At 36.2% G+C, this 25,602-nt stretch overlaps 1 protein-coding gene across 2 annotated transcripts in view; it reads right to left on the bottom strand.

Annotated features, from left to right (window-relative positions):
- The window catches only part of MBOAT2 (membrane bound glycerophospholipid O-acyltransferase 2), a 230,032-nt gene that overhangs the window by 6,251 nt on the left and 198,179 nt on the right, over nt 1-25,602 (bottom strand). For both annotated transcript variants that reach the window (XM_071211942.1, XM_058287896.2), the window contains exons 7-12: nt 24,854-25,037; nt 13,568-13,760; nt 9,770-9,873; nt 8,206-8,270; nt 6,758-6,890; nt 1,559-1,710 (exon numbers count right to left, since the gene is read on the bottom strand). In XM_071211942.1, the coding sequence (XP_071068043.1) occupies nt 1,559-1,710; nt 6,758-6,890; nt 8,206-8,270; nt 9,770-9,873; nt 13,568-13,760; nt 24,854-25,037 (831 nt within the window). The remainder of the gene's footprint in view (nt 1-1,558; nt 1,711-6,757; nt 6,891-8,205; nt 8,271-9,769; nt 9,874-13,567; nt 13,761-24,853; nt 25,038-25,602) is intronic.

Genomic DNA, 25,602 nt, shown 5'->3' with positions numbered 1-25,602 from the left:
TTTTTCCCCTTTATGACATGAAACTCTACAAAACAGTGTATGCCAGTCAGTATTTATAAAGCCCTGAATGAAACCAGGCTGCTTATACACGTGGCACTAGACATCCTGCTATATTCATTCATAAGGGTCTCAATGCCACAGTTAAACTGAACAAAAACAAAACAAAACGAAAAAGGCCTTGTGAGGAACGGCAGTCATCTGAAAACAATCTCTCAGATGCAAAGGACCAAATATTGAGTCAACAAAGAAAGTAAAGACTGATGAGGTTAGCCTGTCCTGCTTTCACTGTCCCTAATTATGTAACAAATATTCTAATGAAGTGAGTGACAGATAAGCAATTTTGCTTCTTGATAGTTACTTTGACCAAAGAGAGGTCACATTATTAAAAATATTATTAGAAACATCATTTCCCAACTTAAAGGCATACCAAATGTGACCTAAACAGCTTCTATACTTGTAAATTCATGTAATTCCGAACGGAGAACCCGGTACAGAAAATCCAATCCAACATTTCAATATTTAAATCACATTTTAAAATACGCAATAATTTTGTTAAAAGTTGAATGTTAGCAAGAGTTACTTAATGTCTTCCTGTATGATTATGGTCATTTTCAAGTCAACAATTTTTTAAGGCAAATATTCTCTAATAAGTCATTCTAAATGCAAGGATAAAAAGAGAATTTATAAGCAAATAATATTTTTTATTTAAAGATATCACTAATACGGGAGTGGTGTTTAATGGTTAGGGAGAGCTGATAAAAATACTGAAAGACAACAACTTCACAATATAGAGATGGCAAAAAAAAAAACCCCACAAAACACAAACTGAAAGGAAACAAATAAATGAACTTTCTTTTCCCTTGATTAAAGAAATTAAGAAAGTTAATAATCCCATGTAAAGGTTATCTTTTTTAAAAAACAGGTGTTTAAGATAATTAAGCTCCACATTCTAGTTAAAACTTTATGGGAGATTTGAGGCAGTGGTTACATAGATGATATTTCTCTGTTTAAATCTGACCCTCATCTGAGTGTTGAGTGCTATTCTGTAAAGAAACTTGAGACTGCTCGGATGAGATTAAAAAGTAACTGAGGGAAACGGACTTGGCCCAGTGGTTAGGGTGTCCGTCTACCACATGGGAGGCCTCCTTGACCCGTGTGGAGCTGGCCCATGCGCAGTGCTGATGCGCACAAGGAGTGCTGTGCCACGCAGGGGTGTCCCCCGTGTAGGGGAGCCCCATGCGCAAGGAGTGCGCCCGTAAGGAGAGCCGCCCAGTGTGAAAGAAAGTGCAGCCTGCCCAGGAATGGCGTTGCCCACACTTCCCGTGCCGCTGAAGACAACAGAAGCAGACAAAGAAACAAGACGCAGCAAACAGACACAGAGAACAGACAACGGGGGGGGGGGGATGGAATTAAATAAATAAATCTTTAAAAAAGGTAACTGAATAATACATTTAGCTGGAAATGAGGCTATATGTTATTTTTCTATTCTATCCAATAGCAAATAATTTTAAAAGTAAAATTATTTCCACTTGACATGTTTTTAGAAGTAAACACTTACCTATAAAACTTGAATGATGGTTTTACAGAAAGAAGTACAAATGGCACAACTGTGTAACTTATTGCTATTTGAGTTACTATCCATGTTATAACATCATAAAATAACTTAAGTTGGGGAGGTTCGATGAAATAATGTCTAATGTTATTTCTAATCTGAAATAAAGAAACACAAAGACATTTGCTTAATATTTACATTTACATTGCTTTTATTTTATTTTATTTTTTAAGGATGGCATGTCCTGTTTATTGACAAGACATAGTAGCCTTAGTTTCTGGACATGGGTCAGTGTGAGAGACACTGTCTAGTGAAATGGGTCAGAGGTGAAGCTACCAGGGAAAGAAGAAGAGAAGGAGGCAGCAGTAGAAACCCTGCTTATAAAATTAGACTGGCTATATCAACTGTTTCAAGGATATGGAACAACTGAGACTATCATACATTGTTGGTGGGAATCTAAGAGTGTACTACTACTATATGAAATGTGGTTCAGAAAAAACTATATGCATATATGTATAAAAAATAGGAAGACAATAAAGCATATGGACAAATGTAAACAACTGGTGAATCTGGGTAAAGGGCATATAGAAGTTCTCTGCAACTTTTCTGTAGGTTTGAAGTTCTATCAAAATTTTTTAAAAAATTTTTAGATGTTAAAAAGTAACACTGCTTAGAGTTCTCTAAATCATGATTGTTAAATTATAATAGCATTTAAATAAAATTCCATCTATTTTCAATTTTTTCTACTAGTATGAGACATTTTACTTCTTTAATCTCTGGATTTGTGAAAGATGAATAGATATTATACAGTAAGCTTTGGTCAAAGAACATTTATTCAAATAATTAGCAATACCAAACATTATTCATTCATTAATGGCAGATGGGAAGAGATTACCCCCAAAATGTGTTTTCTCATTTTAATCTCTTTTTTAATTTCCAAAATAATCATTTTTGTTTTTGAAATGTACAGACCTAATCAAGCATTATTTTCTATTTTCTTTGGTTTTCCTCACTTTTCTTGTCTAATGTGTTTATGGATGAAATACAGTCCCGCCATGAGGATGTCACACTGAATTTTCAGAGGTGATGTGGTATATGGTAAGCGGCTGTTCTATACCAAAGCCACTGTCCTTAATGGTCAGAACCTAACCCTGCCACCCACCACTTCTCACCAAGCTCACTAGGAAAGAATAGGCTCTTTCCTAACTTTCTGGTGTTTAAGCTCTTCTGTTATACCCTGCCCCCCAACAATTTGTTTTTCCAGAATTATTTACTCTTTATGCATACATCAATTCTCTGCTTCATTCAAATTCACTTGTTATTCTCCAACTATGCCATCCATTTTCAACCTTGGTTTTGTTAATGCCATTCCCATACCTAAAATGCCATCATCCCCCCACTACCCCATTCCCATTAAACTTCACTCAGTATGGAAATAATTTATCTTTCAAAGTCCAGATCCAGTCACACTTTTCCAATGAGACTACCTCTAGTCAACCCTACCAAAAGGGATTTCTTTTACCTCTAAATACCTATGTTACTATCTATAAAATACATGGAATTTAGCATATTTAAAATAACCATAACACAAAGCATGGATATCTCTTATTCCCTAATTAGATTAGAAACTACCAGAAGGTAGAGCCCTTACTTAATACTTCTTGATATTTCCCCATATACCCTCAAGGTACATTAAAATTGAATATAGTACAATATTTCCTGGTTTGGTAAATGAATCCACCTTATTTATGTGCTGTAATAAGCTTGTTCAAACACCATTTTTGTCATGTCACTTTTCTCTTTTTGACTTCTAAGGACTTACACTAAACTGTCCTTCCTCCTTTCCTATTCATGTTACCAACCTAAATTCTCAATCATTTAACATTAAAGACCTCTGTCATAAATTCATGGTTCTCCACTTTAACTGGGCTCTCAACCTATCAAGCATTCCTGTTTCTATAGACGTTTAATATTCCTTTTATTGAAAACAGGTGTTAGGTTGAACATTTGAAAATTATTGTTGCTAGTTTAAAAACAGGTAAATATTAGCAATTTTGTTTCTATGACACTTCAAAAGTTCCCCACTTTTATTTATTTTCTTATCCCCACCCCCCTGCCGCGTCTTGCTTGCTGTCTGCTCTGTGTCCATTTGATGTGCATTCTTCTGTGTGTCTGTATTTTATTTATTTCCCTTCCACCCTTGCAGCTTGCTTGGTGTCTTCTGTGTGTCCATTCGCTGTGCGTTCTTCTGTATGTCTGTATTTTATTTATTTTCCTCCCCACCTTGTGGCTTGCTTGCTGTCTGCTCTGTGTGTCCGTTTGCTGCGTGCTCTTCTGTATTTTCACTTGTCTCCCTTTTTGTTGAATCACCTTGCTGAGTGGGCTTCTCTGTGGCACTTGTGGGCCAGGTGGCTCTCCACGGCGCTTGTGGGCCAGGCGGCTCTCTATGGTGTGCAGGCAAGCCTGCCTTCCCAAGGAGGCCCCGGGACGTGAACCCAGGGCCTCCCATATGGTGGATAGGAGTCCAACTGATTGAGCCACAGCTGCTTCCCAAAAGTTCCCTGCTTTTATATCACTGGTCCTATTACCTCCTCCCTCACTCACAGTATACAGTGGGTTTCCCAGACATTGTTCCAAGTTCCAACTAAGCAAATATTCTAAGTACTGTGCCCCATTTCTTATTTACTCTACTTCCAAGAATGGCCCATCCACTTATCTTGGCTTATCCATATTCCTTTCTTGATCTAAAATATGACTCAAAGTTTATAGCTTTCAGAAAACATTTCTAAAACAATCCTACCCATTCTGATCATGTTTATTTAATTCCGTTTTTAGCTCTCTTCCAAATATTTAAAAAAAGACAACATTTTCTGAGTGCCTCCTATAAGTCAGGCACATAAACGTATGTCTTCTCTTCATATCAACTAACTGCAGAATTGTAGGAACACGGCTGTCAGATTAGGTTCAGCTCTCACTAAAACAATGGAGAAAGAGCCAAAGGCGGCCCTGGGGACCTACTTTGGGATACTGCTTCACAACTCCCAGGAGAGTGAGGGACAGAGGGATGAAGAAGCTGAAACAACAAAGTGAGTTATTAAACCTCCCAGCTACCAGGAAAGGCCTCCCTCCCCCACCCAAGATATTAAGTGAAGGTAAAACTCCTGGCAAATGCATCTGAGGGGAGAGCAGACATCTTCCTCCCTGCCAGCTGCTTTGGATATACATAGAACAAGAAGATGCTCTGAGTCATTTAGGAGGGTATTGGAAAGATAAAGAAGCCAAAGGAAATCTGTGAACTGCTTGCCCCTGTGTCTAGAAGCAGCACACATACCCCACCCTTGGGGCAAATAGCCTAGGTGGAGCCCCCTACTGAATGGAGTGTGAGGGAGGATTCCCTGGGAGGAAGAGGGGTCTGGGTGGAAGAGTGGTTTCTTTGGAGTGAGTTTGGCCAGCAGAGCCCCTTTGAATATTGGAAGCAACCCCAACTCAACAGAGAGAGGGGAGGGGGATCTCCTTAGGCAGGCTGTCATGCTCAGTCCCCCAGGTAAAGAGAGGAATTAGATTAGAGAGGAGGCAGAGACAGACAGGTGCCTAATCAGCAGGACTCTGGCAAACTGCAAGGAATCTAACCTGCCCGAGGGAAAGGGAGCTGAGAGCCTTCTGAAAGGCTAGCTAACCTAAGGAGACACTTTAGCTCAGTGGAAGAATTCCTGCCTTGCATATATGAGGTCCCTGGCCCAGCTCTTCTTAGAGAAGGTATCCACTGGGTTATAGGGTATCCAGCTGAAACTGGGTTAGCTTGTTTTTTGTTTTTTTTTTTATTAGCTTTTCTTGTATCTCTTATTATTTTTAAAAAGTTTCCTTTTTAAAAATTTTCCTTATTTGACTCACTAAAACCTGGTCCAAAACCTGCAGAGGGGGAAGTAGATGTGGCTCAACTGATAGAGCGTCCGCCCACCATATAGGAGGTCCAGGGTTCGAACCTAGTATGTTGAGCTGGCCCATGCGCAGTGCTGCCATGTGCAAGGAGTGCCATGCCATGCAGGGGTGCACCCCATGCAGGGGAGCCCCACACTCAAGGAGTGGGCCCTACAAGGAGAGCTGCCCCATGCGAAAAAGCGCAGCCTGCCCAGGAGTGGCACCACACCCAGAGAGAGCTGGTGCAGCAAGATGACGCAAGAGAGACACAGATTCCCAGTGCCACTGAGAATGCAAGCAGACACAGAAGAACACACAGCAAATGGACACAAAGGAGCAGACAATGGGGGAGGATAAATAAAAATAAATATTTAAAAAACAAAACAAAACAAAAACAAACCTGCAGAGGGCAGGCTGCAGGGTGATTGATGAACACCTGCAGCCTGAGAAGATGCTTAGGGGTATAAGAGGGAAGGCTGTTTTTTCTGTGTTTCTCTGTTTTTTGTTCTTTTCTTTCTCCTTTTTAAAAATTAGTTACTGTTATCTTGTTCCTTGTTTGTTGTGTTTCCCCTCCCTTTGTTTCCCTGTTTTGTTTTTTCTTTTTTTTATTTTGTTCACCGATTTTTTCTACCTACACTATTTCTTTTCTCTCCTTCATCTTTCATTCTTCTGTTTTCTGTTGTTGTTCTTCTGTTCTACATCTTTTTGTTTGGTCTTCAATTTTTCTTGTTTTTATTTCTCCTTTTTTCTGTTTTCTTTTTCACTTTTTTTCATTCTCTTTTCTTTTTTCTCTTCCACTCTTCTCATCATTCCAGTCTTTTAATTCAGTCTATATACTTTATTCTGTTTCTTGTTTCATTGTGTCTATTCCACTTTTTTACTCTTATTCCTCTGAACTTCTTAATCACATAATTATTCATTTTCCTAGGTCCTGCATGGTTCCTATTCTACCTGCTATTATTATTATTACTATTATTCTTTTTCTCTTCTTATTTCTTTCCTTTTATCTGGTCCTAATTATTTTTTTCAGGGGAACATAGAAAACAGAAAGGAATGAAGTGTCAAGGTGAAATCTTACCACACATACAGATCAACTAACTGTGGATCCTAAAACCTAGCAGGCACTTAATAAACATGTAAATGGTTACAAATCTCATTTCTAGTGGAGAGTATAATGCTCATCATAGCCAAAGAAATAAAGTCTACCTTGTAAAACAGATTTACTCAGCCCTTTATCAAGTTCAAATGGGCTACCACTGATTATAAAATAACATTCTTGATACTTACAGTTCGTGCTGCTAGCGTCATTAATATGCCTGTTAGAAATGTTAGATAATATCCTGGGTATACCCCATGCCAAATGGCAGAGAGAATGAATGTCTGGATAGTTGGACTGACGGAAGCTCGTTCATAACACACCCTAGAAATCATGAAAAACATAGAGAGCCCAGAGGAGTAATTGATTAGAGTTTACAAAAGCCCACAAAGCTTATTTTTCTCAGATTCTCTGACAGAATTTAGAATATCCAAAAGAGCAAACAACTTATTTTAGGCAATAACTTGATCTAGGATGTTAGGGAGGATATAGTTATTAAGTGTCAAATTTAGGAAAACAAATTTCTCACTTTCTTGTGGGGTATATGTCACAGCTAAAATGATCATTTCTAGTGTTTGGTAGTCTATACAATTTGCACAAATAAAATTTAACTGATATTAAATTTATTTATATTCTAGGTTATTTAGTACTGTTTTTAAGAACTTTAAACTGATCTAGTAATACTATTCTTTCTGGCAAATAGTCTGTGCCCACTCTAATGTCTTCCTGTAATAGGGCAGAGAACTCAGATGAAGATATGATTTCCCTAAGATGTCCAACTGAAAATTTAACAACAAAAATAAACACAACAGATTATCTGCAGCCATTGTGCAGATTGCAAGGACAATAAAATAATAATCAAGATATTCAACTTGTCATAAAATAAATTTCCCTTACAAAAGAAGGCCGCTCTATGTAGAATGCTGTTACTACTGTTTCAGGGACAATAGTTTATGAAATAAACCCAAAACAGGGCAATGTAGTTATAGAAACAATGAGACCAAATCACCAGGAATTTCTATGCAAACTCCTAACTCCATATTTTGTAAATGTTGCTGCCTCTGCCTGGGCAGCCTTTCCCATACCTTGTCCACCCAACAAACTCCTAATCATACTTCTCAGCTCAAGCATCAACTACTGAGTTTTCCTTCCTTTCCCTTTTTGCCCGTTCCCCCCCACCCCCACTGCCTCCTACAATCTACCTCTCTTATAATCCTCATCACAGGGGATGCACGTGTCTGATTACACATATGTGTTTTTAATAAAATTGTGAACTCTGACAGCAGAGACAGCATGTTTTTGTCTGATTCATCTCTGTATCCCGTGACTAACTTATAAATATTTAAAACTGGAACTGTTCTGGAAAATCCAGGGCATATGTATAGTAGTTGCAGATGTGCCTTCTTTATTTATGCATTTATTTCTTTAACCAAAATGAAGACAGTTTCATTCATCACAGTCAATTGACTCAAACCCAAACAGTTCTCTGATTTGATATTACCTTGCTTTGAGGGATGCTGGTGTTTCCTTTAACACCAAAGTCATAATATCAATGGCCACATTGCAAATTTAATCAGTGAAGCTCAACCTCAAGTCCTAGATGCCAAGACATCTAAAGATTATTCTCAAAGGAACATACCTTTTGAGCCAAAGAGCTGTCTGAATATTCCAATTATCAAGAAACATCTTGAAACTTGTTGACATCTGAGAAACAAAGAGGCTTTTTATCTTTGGCCAACAAAATAATGAAGCTTTAAATATAAGTAATAATGTTCCATTGTGTTCAAAATAAATCAACAATGATGTTACATAATGTATTGATTTCTCTTCATACTGTTCTTCTAATATGATAATAGCTTTCTATAAAACGGTTTTATTTATTGGAACATATAAAAAATAAATGGATTATCACAATTTTCTCCTATATGTTCACATTTACAGGGCTCGTCATTGAATTATTCCAAAAAATTTTTGAATATACTATACCAATGGACCTTTTGTTGACTTGCCCTCATTCACTGAGATGATCGCCTGCCTCACTATCTTCCTCCCCACTTCAAGCTGGCCATCATCTGGGTCAACTTGATGTTCACAGAGATGACCTACCCAACCTTAGTCTCTCCATTCCTTCACTTCCACTCCTCCTAGCTGCTTAGTTCCATGTTACTCTCTGAATTGGGGCACTACCCAAAACTGCTCTACTACTGAAAGAGTCTATTTTCTCATCCATCTCCCAGACCATGGTTTCCTAGCTTTTCAGTTTATCAATTACTCGGTGACTCCTACTATAACTATTTTTGCTCCCAGAGGGTACCTTTGGTCTCCTGGGCCTCTCTATATTAGCCTTATACAACTGTTTCCTTCTCTGGTCTTTACTTCCTTCTCAACATTTTTGTTTTCATTATTGAAATCCTCAATGCCTTTGTTTTCTTCTAAATTTTAACTCATCTTCCTGTCAAAAAACTACCACTGGCTCTACCCTACTGTCCGTCTTCCTCACCTCTAGCATGTGAATGCTGAGGGCAGAACATCATTTAACATTAAAGACCTCTGTCATAAATTCATTGTTCTCAACTTTAACGGGGCTTTCAACCTACCAAGCATTCCTGTTTCCCTAGACATTTCATGTTCCTTTTATTGAAAACAGATATTCGGTTGACCCATTTGAAATTTATTGCTGCTAGTTTAAAAACAGGTAAATGTCAACAATTTTGTTCAATATGACCCTTGAAAAGTTCTCCACTTTTATATCACAGGTCCTACTACCTCCTCCCTCACTCACAGTATACAGTGGGTTACCTTGCCTCCTGCTGTAAAGAGATAACATAAGTCATCAGATTTCAAATTCTCCCCTCCCTCAAAAAAAAAAAAAACCTACAAATTCAGCTTCACCCATTGTGGGGACCCAGGGCCCCCTAAATCCTTACCATGTAGCCACCTGTGTGACCTAGACATAAGTTAAAGGTTAACAACCCTCCCCAGAGGGAAAAGAATGCATAGATGGTATCATAAACTATAATCTTCCCAAAGAAGTAAACATCCTTGGTAAACATCCTTAATTCAATAGAATTAAAAACAAAGAATAAGTAATATTATTAAAAACTCTTTATCACCACTATTAAGAAATCACATTATAGCCTATGAAAGCAAATTACAGTACTTAAAGTATCATATGGTAACTGACTTCTCGATGATTTACGAACCTCTATTTGCTGGATTCTCAAGTTGGAAATTAAATCCCAATGAGCTGCTCCACTTTGGTCATATCCTCTGAAACCAAAGCCTGCAGCATTATTAATAGCATCAGCTGTATTAAACAAAGTGGAAAAAAGCATTTAGAATCTATGTAACAACCATAGTTTCCCAGAAGGTGTGTGTTATCATATATTTTAATCTTTTATTCTTAAGCAGTAAAAATAGATTTATACTAAAATTTTAGGAGAAGTAAAAAACATTATCATGTACAATGGATATAACTTCCCCATAAAGGACAATTCGTTCAATCAACAGAACATCAGACTCAGCGTGAGTTGAGGGGAGGTGGAGTTTAAAAGTCGCTGAGGACCAATGGGCTGAAGTTGCAGACTTAATACAGGAAATACTTTTCTAATATTACAATTCTCCAGTAATGGAATACCAGCAGAATGTACGCAGTAACCTGTCAAGGAATTACTAGAGAAGACTTTTGCCCTGAGATCACCATGTGTACTTTTTAAAATCACATATTTGACCTTCATTATAAATAAGAATGTAAGTGCAGCAAAATATTTTCACTTCATTTTTTTATTTTCTTGACTCATCTGAACACACTCCAGGTATATGTCTCCAGATTTTGCATTCTAGTCCTTTTCAACACAATGCTCATTTAGCCATTTTAACTTTAGATATCTGCTTGATAAAAAAGTTCCTGCCTCAAATTAGCTCTTTTCCAACCAAATAAACAATGGGAATTCTTTTTTATATCTGTACTATTTTTGTCATGACCAAAGAAAAAGCTGAAATCCATCAGAAACAGCAAAATTATATACCTACATAAATATGTATCCTTAAATTGTTTTATTCATTATTAGTGCTTTTTAGTAAATCAAACAAGATTTTTAAAAAAATCAGTGTTGGGAAAAAGAATAAATAAGCCCCTGACAAATTCTAATGAGGTCAGCAGTCAAATAAGTATGTGCCTTTAAAGTAAGCCTATCAATATAATAACATTCAAATTCAACAGAATTAAAAACAAAATACATTAACATAAGCAGTAAAAAGTACACTGCTGGAGAACAGCTTTATCCTATATAATTGCCTCCACTTGGAATTTCTTCACTTATTCATTTTCTTGCTCTTTTTTGGTCTTCTGTGAGCTGAGAACAACTCAACTCCAACGTGGTCAATAGCAATGAAAAGAGAAGATAATTGAGGAAATCAAACTGCAGGTGTCAACCTTCTGCATACTCAACTATCACCAACCCAGCCTAACCATTCCCTCAGGTGTTTTGAACTCCCAAGAAAGCTTGCAGGTTTTTCATTAATATAGAGATGATTTTAGCAATTTGTGATAGCAAAAACTGACCTTTATTTTCATTTAATTTTTACTTTATCCTACATAAGCTATGTTGGTGTTTTTCAAACTTGAGTTAAGGGGAAAATTCTGCTCAGATTCCAAGAAATACTTTTTTTGAAGAGATAAGGAAAAGAGGGCAGGGTCCAAGAGTGAGGAGATCTGGAAGCCTGATTTGTATTTTGAGAGACCTTTAATTTAAAAATTAAACAATTTAGGTGACAATATCAATAATACTGTAAATTCCAAAGTGCTTATATGGACACTGAAATCAGTAAGGTAATTATGCACATGACCCAGAATACACTTAGGTTGTTTTTTAAATTATCATCAAAATGCAAAACCAAAATTCAAGAATTATTTTGGAACTTTTGGATTAGTGAAAACTCATTCATGGACCTCCAATTTAAGAACTAAGTGATCACAATTAAAACAAAACAAAACAAAACAAAATAAGACAGTGAGGAGAGTAGGGGGTAAATTTTTGCATACACCTGTTAAAGTGAGCCTTTGATTCTGTTTGTCTACTGACACAAAAATTTAAATTTAAAGACTTCAGGATGAATTTTCTTAACTATTATTATGACCTAAGCACCAATTCTGATCGACAGCGCACATATAATGAAAGTATTGATAACCTATAGCTGAGAATTCTTTAAACTTAAATTCTTTAAATGTTCAATTTCAAATAGCTATTTTTACAATTTCTAATGTTTATATCATTATGGAATTAGAAAAAAGGAATTAACTCTTCTTTTCCTAGTTTTCCAAACCAACCACTGGGGGGGTACGGTGGGGGGATGAGATACCCCTAAAAATCACTGTCATAATTAGCACAGAAATAATTAATGGTAATCTCCTTGGTGCATTTTTAAGTTATTTACAAAGATCTTGTGATTTTCACAAATGCCTTGTGAATTCGATTACCTCACTCCACTGAAAATACGTGTCCCATCAAACTCATAAACTTACAGAATGCATATCTTCTAAAACTAGTGGTATAACAAAACAGTCTCATTTCTTAGAAAACCTTTTAACTACTAGATTTGTTTAGATAAATTCCCACTCTCAATTTAAAGTCAGAGTTCAAATCATATAGTAGATGAATAAACATCTTCAAAAATCTCATTATTAATGATGTTCAAATTTGGCTAAAATAAAATTTTTCAATCCTTAAAGAAACATAAGTTAAACCATATAAGTTAACATATTTTAACTGGTCATTAAATCATAAGTACCAAATATAAACATGTCAAACAGGACAAAATCTTAAGAGGAAGACGCAATATACAGGTAGTTTCAAGCTATCCAGTGAAGTTTGTCTACTTGCGTGCACCTTCCACAAAGCAGCCAGAATTATCTTTTACCACACACAGGATCAGGCTATTAGTCTGCTTGAAGACTCTAATGGCCCCTCCCAATCACCAGAGGTAAATTTAAACTCTAGCACAGCAGTCAAGGGGATTGGCAAAGCTCCATGTTTCCTTCTCAGGTGTCTGTTTCCTCCATGGTCCCTGTTATACCAGTAACAGAGGCCAATGCACTTTCCCAGTTCTTTGCTTCTGAACAACTAGTTAACTAAAACTAGAAGCCTTCCAGTCTACTTTTCCATTTGCTAAAATCATATTCAATGTTAAAGGCATAATTGAATGCTATCTTTTTTTTTAACAAATCAATTTTATTGATACATAAAACAAACAATTCATCTAAAGTGTACAATCAGTGGTAATTGGTATAATAACATAGTTATGGATTCATCAGGTCAATCACTATTAGAGCATTTTTGTTATTTTCATAATAAACAAAAAACAGACAACTAAACAAGAAAATTCTTTACCTCTCAATCTCTGTTTCCCCTGCTGTACATAGCTGCTATTTCTGGCTATCCCTGCACAATTAATTATTTATTTCTTAAGCAGTCTTACTGAGATATGTTCACATATGAATGCTATCTTTTCTCTACTACTTGCTCTAACTGTCAAACATAACTCATTCCCCCCTTTCATTGCACTAACAGCAATTTGTTCACATCACTGATAAAGTACTGATCATATTATATTGTAACAAACAGGCTAATATATATCATTATTGTGATACATTTAATACAACCATACTAAATTATAAGCATCTTGAGGGTAGAGACTTTGTTTTATGCTTATTAGTATCAATTCTGGCTATCACAGAATCTAGCATATAGGAGGTAGATGCTCAATAGATACGTGTTGACTTCTAGTTGATTCATTAATTTTTATATTATATTACAGTAAAATGGGTCTTGATTCAGTTTTTAGGATATTCTTACATACAAGTTGCAAGGTTTGCTTCCTCTACATAGATGACCCTGTTTTCCAATTGATCTTTAACTATATATCTTTAAGAGGGCACTCTCATAGCTACCTTTAAGATCAATTTAATATATTAAACAGAAAATTCATTTACATTTACTTACCTAATGTCCATGCAAAATAATATTTGGGTCTGGCAGCCAAAAGAGAGACATACAGATAGATAACCTTTGTTGGCCACGAAGCTGTAGCTTGAAAATGCTCATCAATGTTATACTCTACAGGTAACGTTTTAGAGATGGTCAGGTGAAATAATAAGGAAAGTCCACAGACTAAGAGCTTCTGAATAACTGCGATCTGAAAAGTTTAAGACAAGATTTCATAAACTTAATCCATACTCTTTGTAATTCTTTTTATATATCTCTGCCAAATTAATCTTTCTGAACCCCCTAATTCTCCTAAGTCAAAAATCAAAAGCTACATTGTAATTGGCATTTAAAGTCTGCCATAGTCTCACAGTTTGAACATTTGGACCTTATCTCTAATTACAGTCTATAGGTCATGGCTCAAATCATACTAAAAACTTTAATTTGTGTCTTCAGAATTTTTAGGAAATAACAGAAAATCTATAAGCCATCACAGGTGTAAATATATGAATAGAAGGGGATATACACACACAAAAAAACATTAATGACTTTTGGTCATGGATTTTATATTATATATATAAAATAAGTATTTGGCATATTTTTCCATTGTATGTTTTCTATATTTTCCAAATTCTAGTTATTTTATGCTCATTTTTTATAATAAACACTATATATTTTTTTAAATCTGAAAGTTCTCTAACTTAATTTTGTTCAAGAATGATAAAACCAAAAGAGCAATTCAACTGAGAAGACTTGCGTAAGAGATTCAGATGGAAAGAAAAGGCCATTGTTTGCAATATTATGATAAGGTTAAATTATCTTCAAAGAACACAACTCATGGTGCCTTTAGATTGTTAGTAGATCAGAATATTTCAACCTGATTCAATATAAAGGAGATTATATAGGCTATGAAGGGAAAGAAATGAATAGAAGAAAAGACTTGATCCAGATGTGGGAATATTTTTAAAAATGGATTTATAGTGCCTGTACAGTTATCAAATAATAGGCAAATTAACTAAAGTAATCTGTAAACAATTTTAGCACTTTTTGTAACAGAGCCAAAACAATAGCTCAATGGCAAGAGTCAAAGCATATGTCAGATTAAGTGCACTTTGGAAAAAATATTTCTTTTATTCTCTGGTTGCTCTTGTGAGGTAATACTAAACTTTTAAGAACTCCTTGCTACAGTAGATATTTTTCTTATTTTCCTGAGCTTTTTTCTTTTTTAACTCTTTCACCAATAAAATAAGGTTATTCTTTCTTCACCCTTCCCCCAAATATCTTACCTATATATTTAGAATTTTAAAAATTCGAAGAATACAGAAAAATGGTAATTATAAATGAAGTTAGATGAGATAAATGGCTGTACATATTAACTTTAAAATTAGGTTCATCATTTTAATAACATAATTTACAAAATATTGTGGCCATTAGATTATATGTCAAGTTTCCAGGTCTCAGTTAAAAAAAAATCAATGTTGACATATACCTGATCTGAACTACTAAGTGAGCACACATACAAACAAGAATGCACATACACATACACATACACATACACATACAAACAGGAACACCTTGGAAGAAAGGGATGAGATGGTGGAATAGAACTGGGAGGACTAGTGGAAAGTCAGGTATTGTGTCCAGGTAACCACAACTTTCCTGGTAAGTAAGGTGGACAGGACACCACTCCAAATTTCTAAAACAAGACCAGAAATTAATTCTTGGAGAAACCTAACCGGAGAAGATCCAGGATTAGTGACATAGGCCCAAAGTAGGACTACAGTAATGTGATGGAATGAAAATGAAGAGGACATGGAGAATGAAAATCCAAAAAAATTTGCAAATCTGTAGGGACTGAATCATATCCTCCACAAAGAGATGTTCAGATCCTAACCCCTGGTCCTGTGAGTATGAATCCATTTGTAAATAGGGTCTTTGAATATGTTATTAGTTATGGTGAGGCCAAAACTGAATCAGGGTAGGCCTTAATCCAAAATGGCTGAAGTCAAAGCAACAGAAATTGGACATGGAAGCAGGAGCCAGAAAGGGGGAGAGATCACCATGTATTTGCAAGCAGAAATGCATTTATAAGCCATGGAATGCCAAGGACTGCTGGCAAGCCATCACCAGAATGCTACAGACTCTGGGAGAAAGCACTGTCTGGCAATACCTTGGTGTTAAACTTCTCGCCTCCAAAACTGTGAGACAATAAATTATTGTTGTTTAAGCAAACCAATGTGTAATTTTTGTCATAGCAACCCTGCAAACTAAGACAATACTGAAAGGTATTATCTTCACCCCCTTCCTCTGTGTAGCTTGAGAGTCCCAGCAATCAAGCTTGTATACCTTGAACAAAAATAACTGCATTCAAGAAACCAAAAAGCCCCAGGGAAAAAGACCTATGGCATTAAGTTGGAGATGAACAACTGTTCCCCAAGAACCATCCTCTTCTTAAAGCATAGCAACAGAGTTTATATTTGGGCACATGGAAGCCTAGGTAAAGAATATATTTCACAGCTTCGTTTGCAACTGAGTATAGCTATGTGGCTACATTCTGGTCAACAGAATGTGAGCAAAGGTACTATTTGTCACTTCTGCAGTGAACCATCTTAAACCATATGCATGATGGCAACACCCAAAGGATGGCAAAGCAATAAGGAAGAGCTAGCATGAATCTTCCTCAATCCCATGGAAATGCCATATTATTCATGAACTGCTTACACTCAAGCTGCTAGGTGAAAAAGAAATAAACTTCCATAGTGTTTTTAAGCCCTCTTATGTTGGTCCTTGTTTCACCAGCCAAATCTGTGTTTTAACTAATAAAAAATTGGGAAAAGGACTTGGCCCAGTGGTTAGGGCGTCCGTCTACCACATGGGAGGTCCGCGGTTCAAACCCCGGGCCTCCTTGACCCGTGTGGAGCTGGCCCATGCCCAGTGCTGATGCGCGCAAGGAGTGCCGCACCATGCAGGGGTGTCCCCCGCGTAGGGGAGCCCCACGCGCAAGGAGTGCACCCCGTAAGGAGAGCCGCCCAGTGCGAAAGAAAGTGCAGCCTGCCCAGGAATGGCGCCGCCCACACTTCCTGTGCCACTGACGACAACAGAAGCGGACAAAGAAACAACACGCAGCAAATAGACACAGAGAACAGACAACCGGGGGAGGGGGGGGAATTAAATAAATAAATAAATAAATCTTAAAAAAAAAAAAGAAAAGAAAATGAAAATTGAGAGCACTCCCAACAAAAGGGCCAGTAGGCCACTTGAATGTCCTATGTTGAATCCTAAGATTCTACACACCCCACCAATATACACAAAGAGCTTCCAAATGCCATTTGTATGACTTGTAAATAATTACCACTATTTGACTTTGTCAACTCTCTATATATACATGGAATTTAAATTGACATATTTTTTAATGGTGGGATGATATATGAAGGTATTTATCATCATCAACTTCTGTTTTATGATGTCTAAAACCTGAAAGTAGAAAGTGACTTTTTCTAAGAGCCAATTCTATAAAAATTCAGAGTGAGGCAATTAGAAATAATATATAAATTTATGAATCTTTGTTGGGTTTGATCATATTTCTAGCATCTGATGCTTCTCAAGTACTTTACAAAATTTTTCTGATCCTTACATACTCTCTAAGGTAGGAAAGACATTATGGTTCCCATTTTGTAGAGGATGAACCACACATATTATGTGATGTGCCCAAAATTACAAAGCTAGACTGGTCAACTGGGAATCCAGTATCCTGATTCCTAGGTTTCACTTCCTTCCAGTATTCCAGAATAACCTTCTAAAGGGCTGTTTATAATTATCTTTGCTTTCCTCATGGGAGTGAGACCTCTATTAGGTTAAATGGTCAGCCTGGAGATATAAAACAGTCAATACAAGAAACCTGGAGTTACTCATGTTCAAGCCTTAATTCAACCCAGTTTGATATAACATTTCTCAATTAACATTTAACCAGTAATAGAATGTCTGAAGACAACATTTTGGTATAAGACGCAAATTTTAAAGCAATAATGCACAAGGTAGAAAAGAGATAATCTTTGAATGGGTGCACTGTCCTTCATTTATCCTGTTTTACAATAAATTAATTTTCAGGTGCATCTAATTTTCTCATTTACACACACCAATAGAGGATGAAAGGTTTGCAGGAGAAAGGAGGATCCCTTCCTCCAAGTCCCACATCCAGAAACAACTCCATGCCTTTTTTGTTTGTTTCAGAGACTTTTGAACCAGCCTATTTCTCATCTAAGTTTCAAATGCTACAAGAAAATCCACTAGAAATTTAGTTTATACAAAGCCTACACAAAGTAGCATCTCTTGTTTTTACATGTGCATGCACACACATACCTCTCAATTATTTGCTTTTCATTTTATTTTGCAAAATAGGTAGATTAAAAACAACTTTTAAAAAATCAAAGCTTCAACTTAAACTTTTTGTTGAGCCCAATATTTAAATTGAGTCCAAACTTAATTTTTTTGAAAAAAGAATGACAGAAATACTTAAACAGGATTCTTATTTTTCTCTTCCGTATAGTGTAGCATTTTCTGTAAAAATGCCTTCTGATAAGGTGCCATTTTTTTCTCTTTTAAAAATTTATTGCATAAAAAAAAGTAAAAGAGAACAATATAATGAACATCTCTGTACTCATACCCCACTTAAGTAAAAAAATCAGAGCTGTATGTTGTAGCATTTTTTCAATTTTAGGGGGAAAAGTACAAAATTGTCTGTGCTATTTCAATCTTCCAAAATGAAGGCACATTCAGATCCTGAATACTAAATAAGCACTCTTCCATCTTTTTATTTGTTCTGTTTGAGAATTACAGGTAATCAGTGAATTTTAAAAAAAAATCTTCCAGAACTTTGTGTGTTAAAGCCATTTATAAATAAAATTGCTTTAAACACCTAAAAAATGCCCATGAATTACTTCGGACGGTAATAGCATGATTCTAAAAAGCAAATGCTAAAGGAATTTTAAGCTAAACCATGGAAAGAGCATTAACTGCCCACGGGTACCAAACCTAACTATGCACTAGGCTTAGATATTGTAACGCTACTATAGCTGTACCAACGTCAGCTCTATCCTCTCTTAAAAAGTTCCTAGTGTTCAGGAGGAAAGACAACACCCAAGTCTTAATGAATATAATTCCTAGTTATTCTTTCTAAGAGGAACTCACCATCTCTTTTTGTGGAACACTTTTCTGTCTCTGTGACACAATACGACAAATTTCAAATATAAGAGTTTTATTTCTGGGATCCACTGAACAAATGACTAAAACACTGAGTTTTGACAAGATGAGGAGCATCACTTGGTAACTCTTGACATTTCTACTTTTTCATATGCTGTTCCTGCCTTCCTAAGCCAAAAATGGATGAGAAGTGCAAAACCTCCTAGACTCCATATGAGAATAAATGAGCCAACAGATTTGCTCATTAAAGCTTGTGGTACACCATGTTTATCAGTTTCATTTAAGGAGCTGCAAATGATTGATGAGTCATACTTTGGTTATATCAAATGTGGGTTTAGGTTTCTGCATGTTCCAAAGTATAATGAAACAAAGATACTCAAATTTAAAGAGAAAAACAACTGGAAAAACATATTTTTGGTTGACTACTGCTTCTGACTATAACAGAGAAAAATGGCATAATACCCACGCTCCTGCCACAAGTAATCATGACACTAGTAAATATATGAGGTAGTCATTTTCAGATGTTGTACAACAAGCAGCACAGGATCCTTGAGAGAAGGGGAATTTAAAACGAGTCCCATGTTTGGCCTTGCTTTCTGCTTGTGGTACGTTTTGGACTGTGATGCAGAAAGCAGAGACTGGAGTTTAGGGCAGCTGAAATGGATGAAATTTCTGTGGCAGGGTTCTAGAGAGGAAGCAGATGTGCAAAGGGGGGCCCAGAGTCTGCTTGGGGTTCTCTATGAGTCTTGGCCAATGGCTAAGATGAACATGGTCAGAGTAAGACTCCATAAGATCTGGCAGATAGTGTCTGCAGCAGGGCTGAGAGTCAAGCAGAGATGCTGGAGGTCATGCAACACTTGCCACACTAGAGCCCTGGCCCAGACAGAGAAAGGGGACCTTCCTGCGCATTGTGGGCATTCAGTTGAGATCCCAGAACAGTCATGTCTTAGGAATAAGGGCCATTCTCCAGAGCAGGGGTTCTTAACGAGGGGTCCATGGATCCCCAAGGGGTCCATGGAAAGATTTCACAGGATCTACGAGCTTGAGTTGAAAAAAATCAGATTGTCTTATTTTCTCTCACCTCTAACTGAAATCTAGCATTTCTTTCACTTATAAATGCATGCAAACAATTACAGCAGTATTAATTTCATATCACATTACAGTTGCATATTTCAAAAAATCGCTTCTGCTCATCCATACTTTGAAATTACAGTCTTTCTTAGACTGATGCTAGTTACGTGTCATAAAACTATCTGCTGCTACATTTTGAGAAGGGGTCTGTGGTTTTCACCTGACTGACAAAGGGGTCTGCCGTACAAAAAGGTTAAGAATACCTGCTCTAGAATATGGACCATGCTCTTAAGACTATGGAAAGAAATTTAAATATATATGCCCCAACCAACAGTAAAACAAATTTGCAAGTATCAAGAGAATCCACCAGTAATTTACCTGGTGGACAGAACAAAAGTCAAAACTCATTAAAGAAAGAACACATCATCCAGATTCTCTAAAATGTTCCAGGCAAAATATTCACATTTCAGATAAACGAATGAAGGGAAAATTTTTTTTCATCAGAAGACCTGCACTACAAGAAATGCTGAAAGAAGTTCATCAAGCTAAAGGGAAATGATACCAGATAAAATGTAAAATATACAGGAATGAATAAAGAACAATGGCAATTGAAATTAAGATACTTTATTATTCCTGCTTTTATTTCTTTAAAAAATATATATATATGGAAGTAAAATATACAACAACAATCACATGAGAGAATATACTGTTGTAAGGTTCTTAAATTTTGTGTAGTGGTACAGATTAATTCTAAGTAGAAGGTTTTAAGTTAAGGATGTACATTATAACTGAGAACAACTACTACAAAATTGATACTAAAAAGTCAATTAAGGAAATAAAATGGAATACTACAAATATCTGCTAAATCATTAAGATGGCAGTAAAGAAGGAAAAAAGGAACAAAAACAAATGGAACAAAGAGAAAACAAGATCGTAGACTTAAATCCAATTATATCAATAATCACTTTAAATTTAAAACCCTCCAGTTGAAGGGCAGAGACTGTCAGAATGGATACAAATGCAAGTACCAACTATGCACTGTCTATCTGTGTTCAAAGGACACAGATAGGTTGAAAGTAAAAGTGATGGAAAAATATATACCATACAAAAACTAAATCAAAAGACAACTGGAGTGCCTATATATTATTAATATCAAAGTAGACTTCAAGACAAGGGATTATCAGAAATAAAGAGAAAAAAATTTCATCCTAAAATTTATATGAAAATGCAAAGAAGCCAAAAACAATCTTGAAAAATAAAAATAAAGTTGGAAGACTCACATCTACCAATTTCAAGACTTACTATAAAGCTACCATAATCCAAACAGTATACTACTGTGTAAAGATAGACACATAGATCAGAGGAACCAAATAAGAGCTACGCATATTTGGCCAATTCAGTATTGCCAAAGGTGCCAAGGCAATTCAATAGGGAAAGGAAAGCCTTTTCGACAAAGGGTTAAACAACTTGATAAAAGTATGAAAAATTAAAATAAAACTACCACTCTTACCCACCATCATATGTAAAAATTAATTTGAGATGGATGATTGATCTAAACTTTAAAGCTAAAACAATATAATATCTAAGAAGAAAAAAAGAAAAATATCTTTCTGACCTTGCGACGAAAGATTTCTTAGATGGGGCAAAAAAGGCATTAACGACTAAGCTAAAAACGGAAAAAATAGGCTTCATGAAAATTGAAAACTTTAGCTCATCAAAAGGCACTTAATTAAGAAATTAACAGAAAGCTATAGACTGGAAGAAAATATCTGCACTCATATGATAAAGAATTGCACCAGGAATAAAAAACATTAATTTTATAACAAAAAATATGAAATAATAAAATGGACAAATAATTTGAACAGACACTGTATAAAAGAAGATAAATAATGGCCAACAAGCACATGGAAACATACTTAATTTACTTGCTATATGGGTAAGGAAAATTAAAACCACAATGAGGTATCACTTCATATATACCAGAATGTAAATGGTATAGCCACTTTGGAATACTGTTTGGAAGTTTCTTATCAAGTTAAACAAATCACACTTAATCTATGACAATTCTATTTCTAGGTATTTAACCAAAGCAATTTAAAATATAAGTCCACAAAAAGACTTGGACAAAAATATTTATAGCAGTTTTACCCATAATGGCCAAAAACTGGAAACAGGTGATGCCTATCAACTGGAGAATGGAAAAACAAATTGTGCCATAGTCATATAATGGAATACTACCTGCAATAAAACAGAATAAACTATTACAATACAGATGAATCTCAGAAACATTATAGTGAAAAAAATCAGAAAAAAAGAATATGTATGCCTCTAATTTAAATTAGGCAAAACTAATCTATTATCCTAATAGGGCTGCTTATTAGGGTTAAGGACTTACAGGAAAGGAGCATAAACTTTCTGGGCTGATGGAAACAGTTTATGTCTTCATTAAGACATTGGCTAACATCACTAAATTGTATACTTAAGATTTCTATGGGGAAACGGACTTGGCCCAGTGGTTAGGGCATCCGTCTACCACATGGGAGGTCCGCGGTTCAAACCCCGGGCCTCCATGACCCGTGTGGAGCTGGCCCATGCGCAGTGCTGATGCGCGCAAGGAGTGCCCTGCCACGCAGGGGTGTCCCCCGCGTGGGGGAGCCCCACGCGCAAGGAGTGCGCCCTGTAAGGAGAGCCGCCCAGCGCGAAAGAAAGTGCAGCCTGCCCAGGAATGGCACCGCCCACACTTCCCGTGCCGCTGACAACAACAGAAGCGGACAAACAAACAAGACGCAGCAAATAGACACAGAGAACAGACAACCGGGAGAGGGGGGGAATTAAATAAATAAATAAATCTTTAAAAAAAAAAAAAAAAAGATTTCTATGTATTAATGGGGAAAAGTGGGGTGGGGGAAGGAATGGGGTATATAAGAATCTCCCTATATTTTTAATATAACATTTATGTAATATAAAGCTTCTTTCAAAAAAAAATCTGCACATGTCACTCTACATACATTTTACCTCAATTAAAAAATATTTGATACACTGAAATATTTATAAGTGAAATTTATAAAATGACTTGGATTTATCTCAAAATGATACTGAAAGGAACTGGGAAGAGTTTCAGGTATAAAAAGAAATGAGTGGCCCTGAATTTTTGCTTGGTGATAGGTACATAGTGATTCATTGCTCCAAGTTTTTGTAAGATTTAAAATTTTCCACAAAAACAAAAATATACTACGATGCGTATGTATACACACCACCACCCCCAAAACAAAAAATAAAAACAAGAAAAGACATTTCTGGCACAACTGGGGAATTTTGACCATGAAGCTGGTATCAGATAGTTTTGAGTATTTATTGTTAACTCTAGTGGGTCTAACAATGGCATGGGTGTATCAGAGTTGCATAACTAAGGATTTTTGGCTAAAATAATCTAATATGTATCATTTACTTTAAAATATTCCAAGTGAACCTTTCCTCCCCCACCAAAAAAGAACAAAAAAGAAATGTATATGAAATATGAATGGCTATTAGTTGATAATTTTTGAAGCTAGGGGTAAATACATGTGGGTTCATTATATACTATTATATTTTTATAAATGTTTATAAATTTCTGTCGTAAAATGCTCAAAGAATTCAAAATGAAGAAGCTACATAAAATTGACTTTCAAAGTTTGCTAATAAAATGGGCCAAATAAGACAATGAAAATAAAAAATAAATTCAGTTAAAAAACTGGCCCACAGGTGCTTTGTGAAAGACAGGCAGCTAAGCACAACAGTATAAGTTGAATAAAGGACTTTCATGGAAGCCATGGTTTTGTGAAGAGAATAAGACAAATGAACATGGGAAGTGGACTTGGCCCAGTGGTTAGGGCGTCCGTCTACCACATGGGAGGTCCACGATTCAAACCCCGGGCCTCCTTGACCTGTGTGGAGCTGGCCCACACGCAGTGCTGATGCGCGCAAGGAGTGCCATGCCACGCAGGGGTGTCCCCCGCATAGGGGAGCCCCACGCACAAGGAGTGTGCGCCGTAAGGAGAGCCGCTCAGCGTGAAAGAAAGTGCAGCCTGCCCAGGAATGGTGCTGCACACACAGAGAGCTGACACAAGATGACACAACAAAGAGAAACACAGATTCCTGTGCCGCTGACAACAACAGAAATTCACAAAGAAGAATGCACAGCAAATAGACACAGAGAAAGACAACTGGGGTGGGGGTGGGGGAGAGGGAGGGAAATAAACAAATAAATAAATCTTAAAAAAAAAAAGACAAATGTAAGTCTATATATTAAAAGTAAAATTTAGTGGGTATGACTTAATAAAAAGTACCCCAGCAGTTCAGAAGAAGTAAAGATTATGGTCAGCTGTGAGACTATTTAGCACAGTGGTTAGGGTGACTCTGAAGCCAACCTGAGAAATCTTTGTCAGATTATTTAACCTCTGAATCTCAGTTTACTCATCTGTTAAATGGTGAGAAGAGCAGTACCTATGGCATAAGATGGCTGAGAGGGATGAAAGAGTAATTGTGTAAAGTGCTTACTTACAACAGTGCTTACATGGTAACTATGTTCTAAGTGTTAGCTATTGACACTGGTATATTATAAAAATATATCATTTTTATAATGGTAGTCAGGAAAGGTTTCATGGAAAAGGCTATTATTTGAAATAGGCCTTTAAAGAGGAATCAGAGTTTAACTGACAATGATGAAGTAGAATGGAAGGAAAGCAGGAAGGTATGATGAAGTATAGAGAGTATTTTCAATTTGGCTAGAACATAAGTACTTTTTGAAAAATACTATTAAGTATGATTTTCACTAAGGAACTCAGCACCACAGTTTTTTGAATAATTTTATATTTGTTCTTTAATCAAGATTATACTTCTACTAGGCATCACCACCAAGTACCATGTAAAGACTCATTTATCTTGAACAACGTTTTTAACGAAACAGGTAAAATCAAAATATGAAAATACCAGTATCTTTAATAAGACTGATGAATACATGTTATAAAAAGCTCCAGAAAAATCTCATGACCTTACATTTGGAGATGGCTCTGTTCTTTTGTACTGTATTTCTTCTTTCCCATTTTCACCTGATTGTGTCCTATGGTCTGATCTGCCTTCGATGAAAGTGATGTAGTCTTTGTAAGAGCAGAGCGGGCCTGCCAGGATACCCATGAAGTTACAGTTGTAACTTAAATACTCCAGTAGGCTGGGCATGCGCCTGCAATTAAAAAACATGCAACCTGTGAGATGTAACGTAAGCTTTCAGAAAATGTATGATAGGAATAATCATCTTCTACCTCACTGCTTTTACTATTTCCAAAATAAAACAAGCCATAATTTTCATGTGCATCTATACAATAAGAATTTATAACATCGGGATGTGGTAATGCCCAAAAATATTTCTGGAGAAAAGGTTTTGTATACAGATATTTATAAGCAACTACAAATGGTTTTTATTTAGATGTCTCCTGATGAAATAAACCTCAGACAGACAAGATATGGCATGGAGAATCATCTCTTACAAGTCAGTTGTTCCCTCCCTTACATATATGTGGAGCTCCAACAGTGCGCCTGGCATGCCTCAGTGTCTGGAGACAGAGCACGTGAACACAATAGAGGAGAAGTCTACATTCATGGGACTTAAATGATGATGGCAGGAAACAGATAATAAAACATATATAAAAGTACCATTAAGAAAACCAAGCATAGAAGGGATTGGGTAGGGGAAAAGGGAGTACTTTATTGTATTAAGAAGTCAGGAAGGCTTCAATGATAAAATGACA

The sequence above is a fragment of the Dasypus novemcinctus genome, chromosome 25, assembly GCF_030445035.2.
Source record: "Dasypus novemcinctus isolate mDasNov1 chromosome 25, mDasNov1.1.hap2, whole genome shotgun sequence".
In the NCBI taxonomy this organism is placed as follows: domain Eukaryota; kingdom Metazoa; phylum Chordata; class Mammalia; order Cingulata; family Dasypodidae; genus Dasypus; species Dasypus novemcinctus.
Note: the sequence above shows the minus strand (reverse complement) of the source record. Positions and strands in the feature narration are given on the sequence as shown.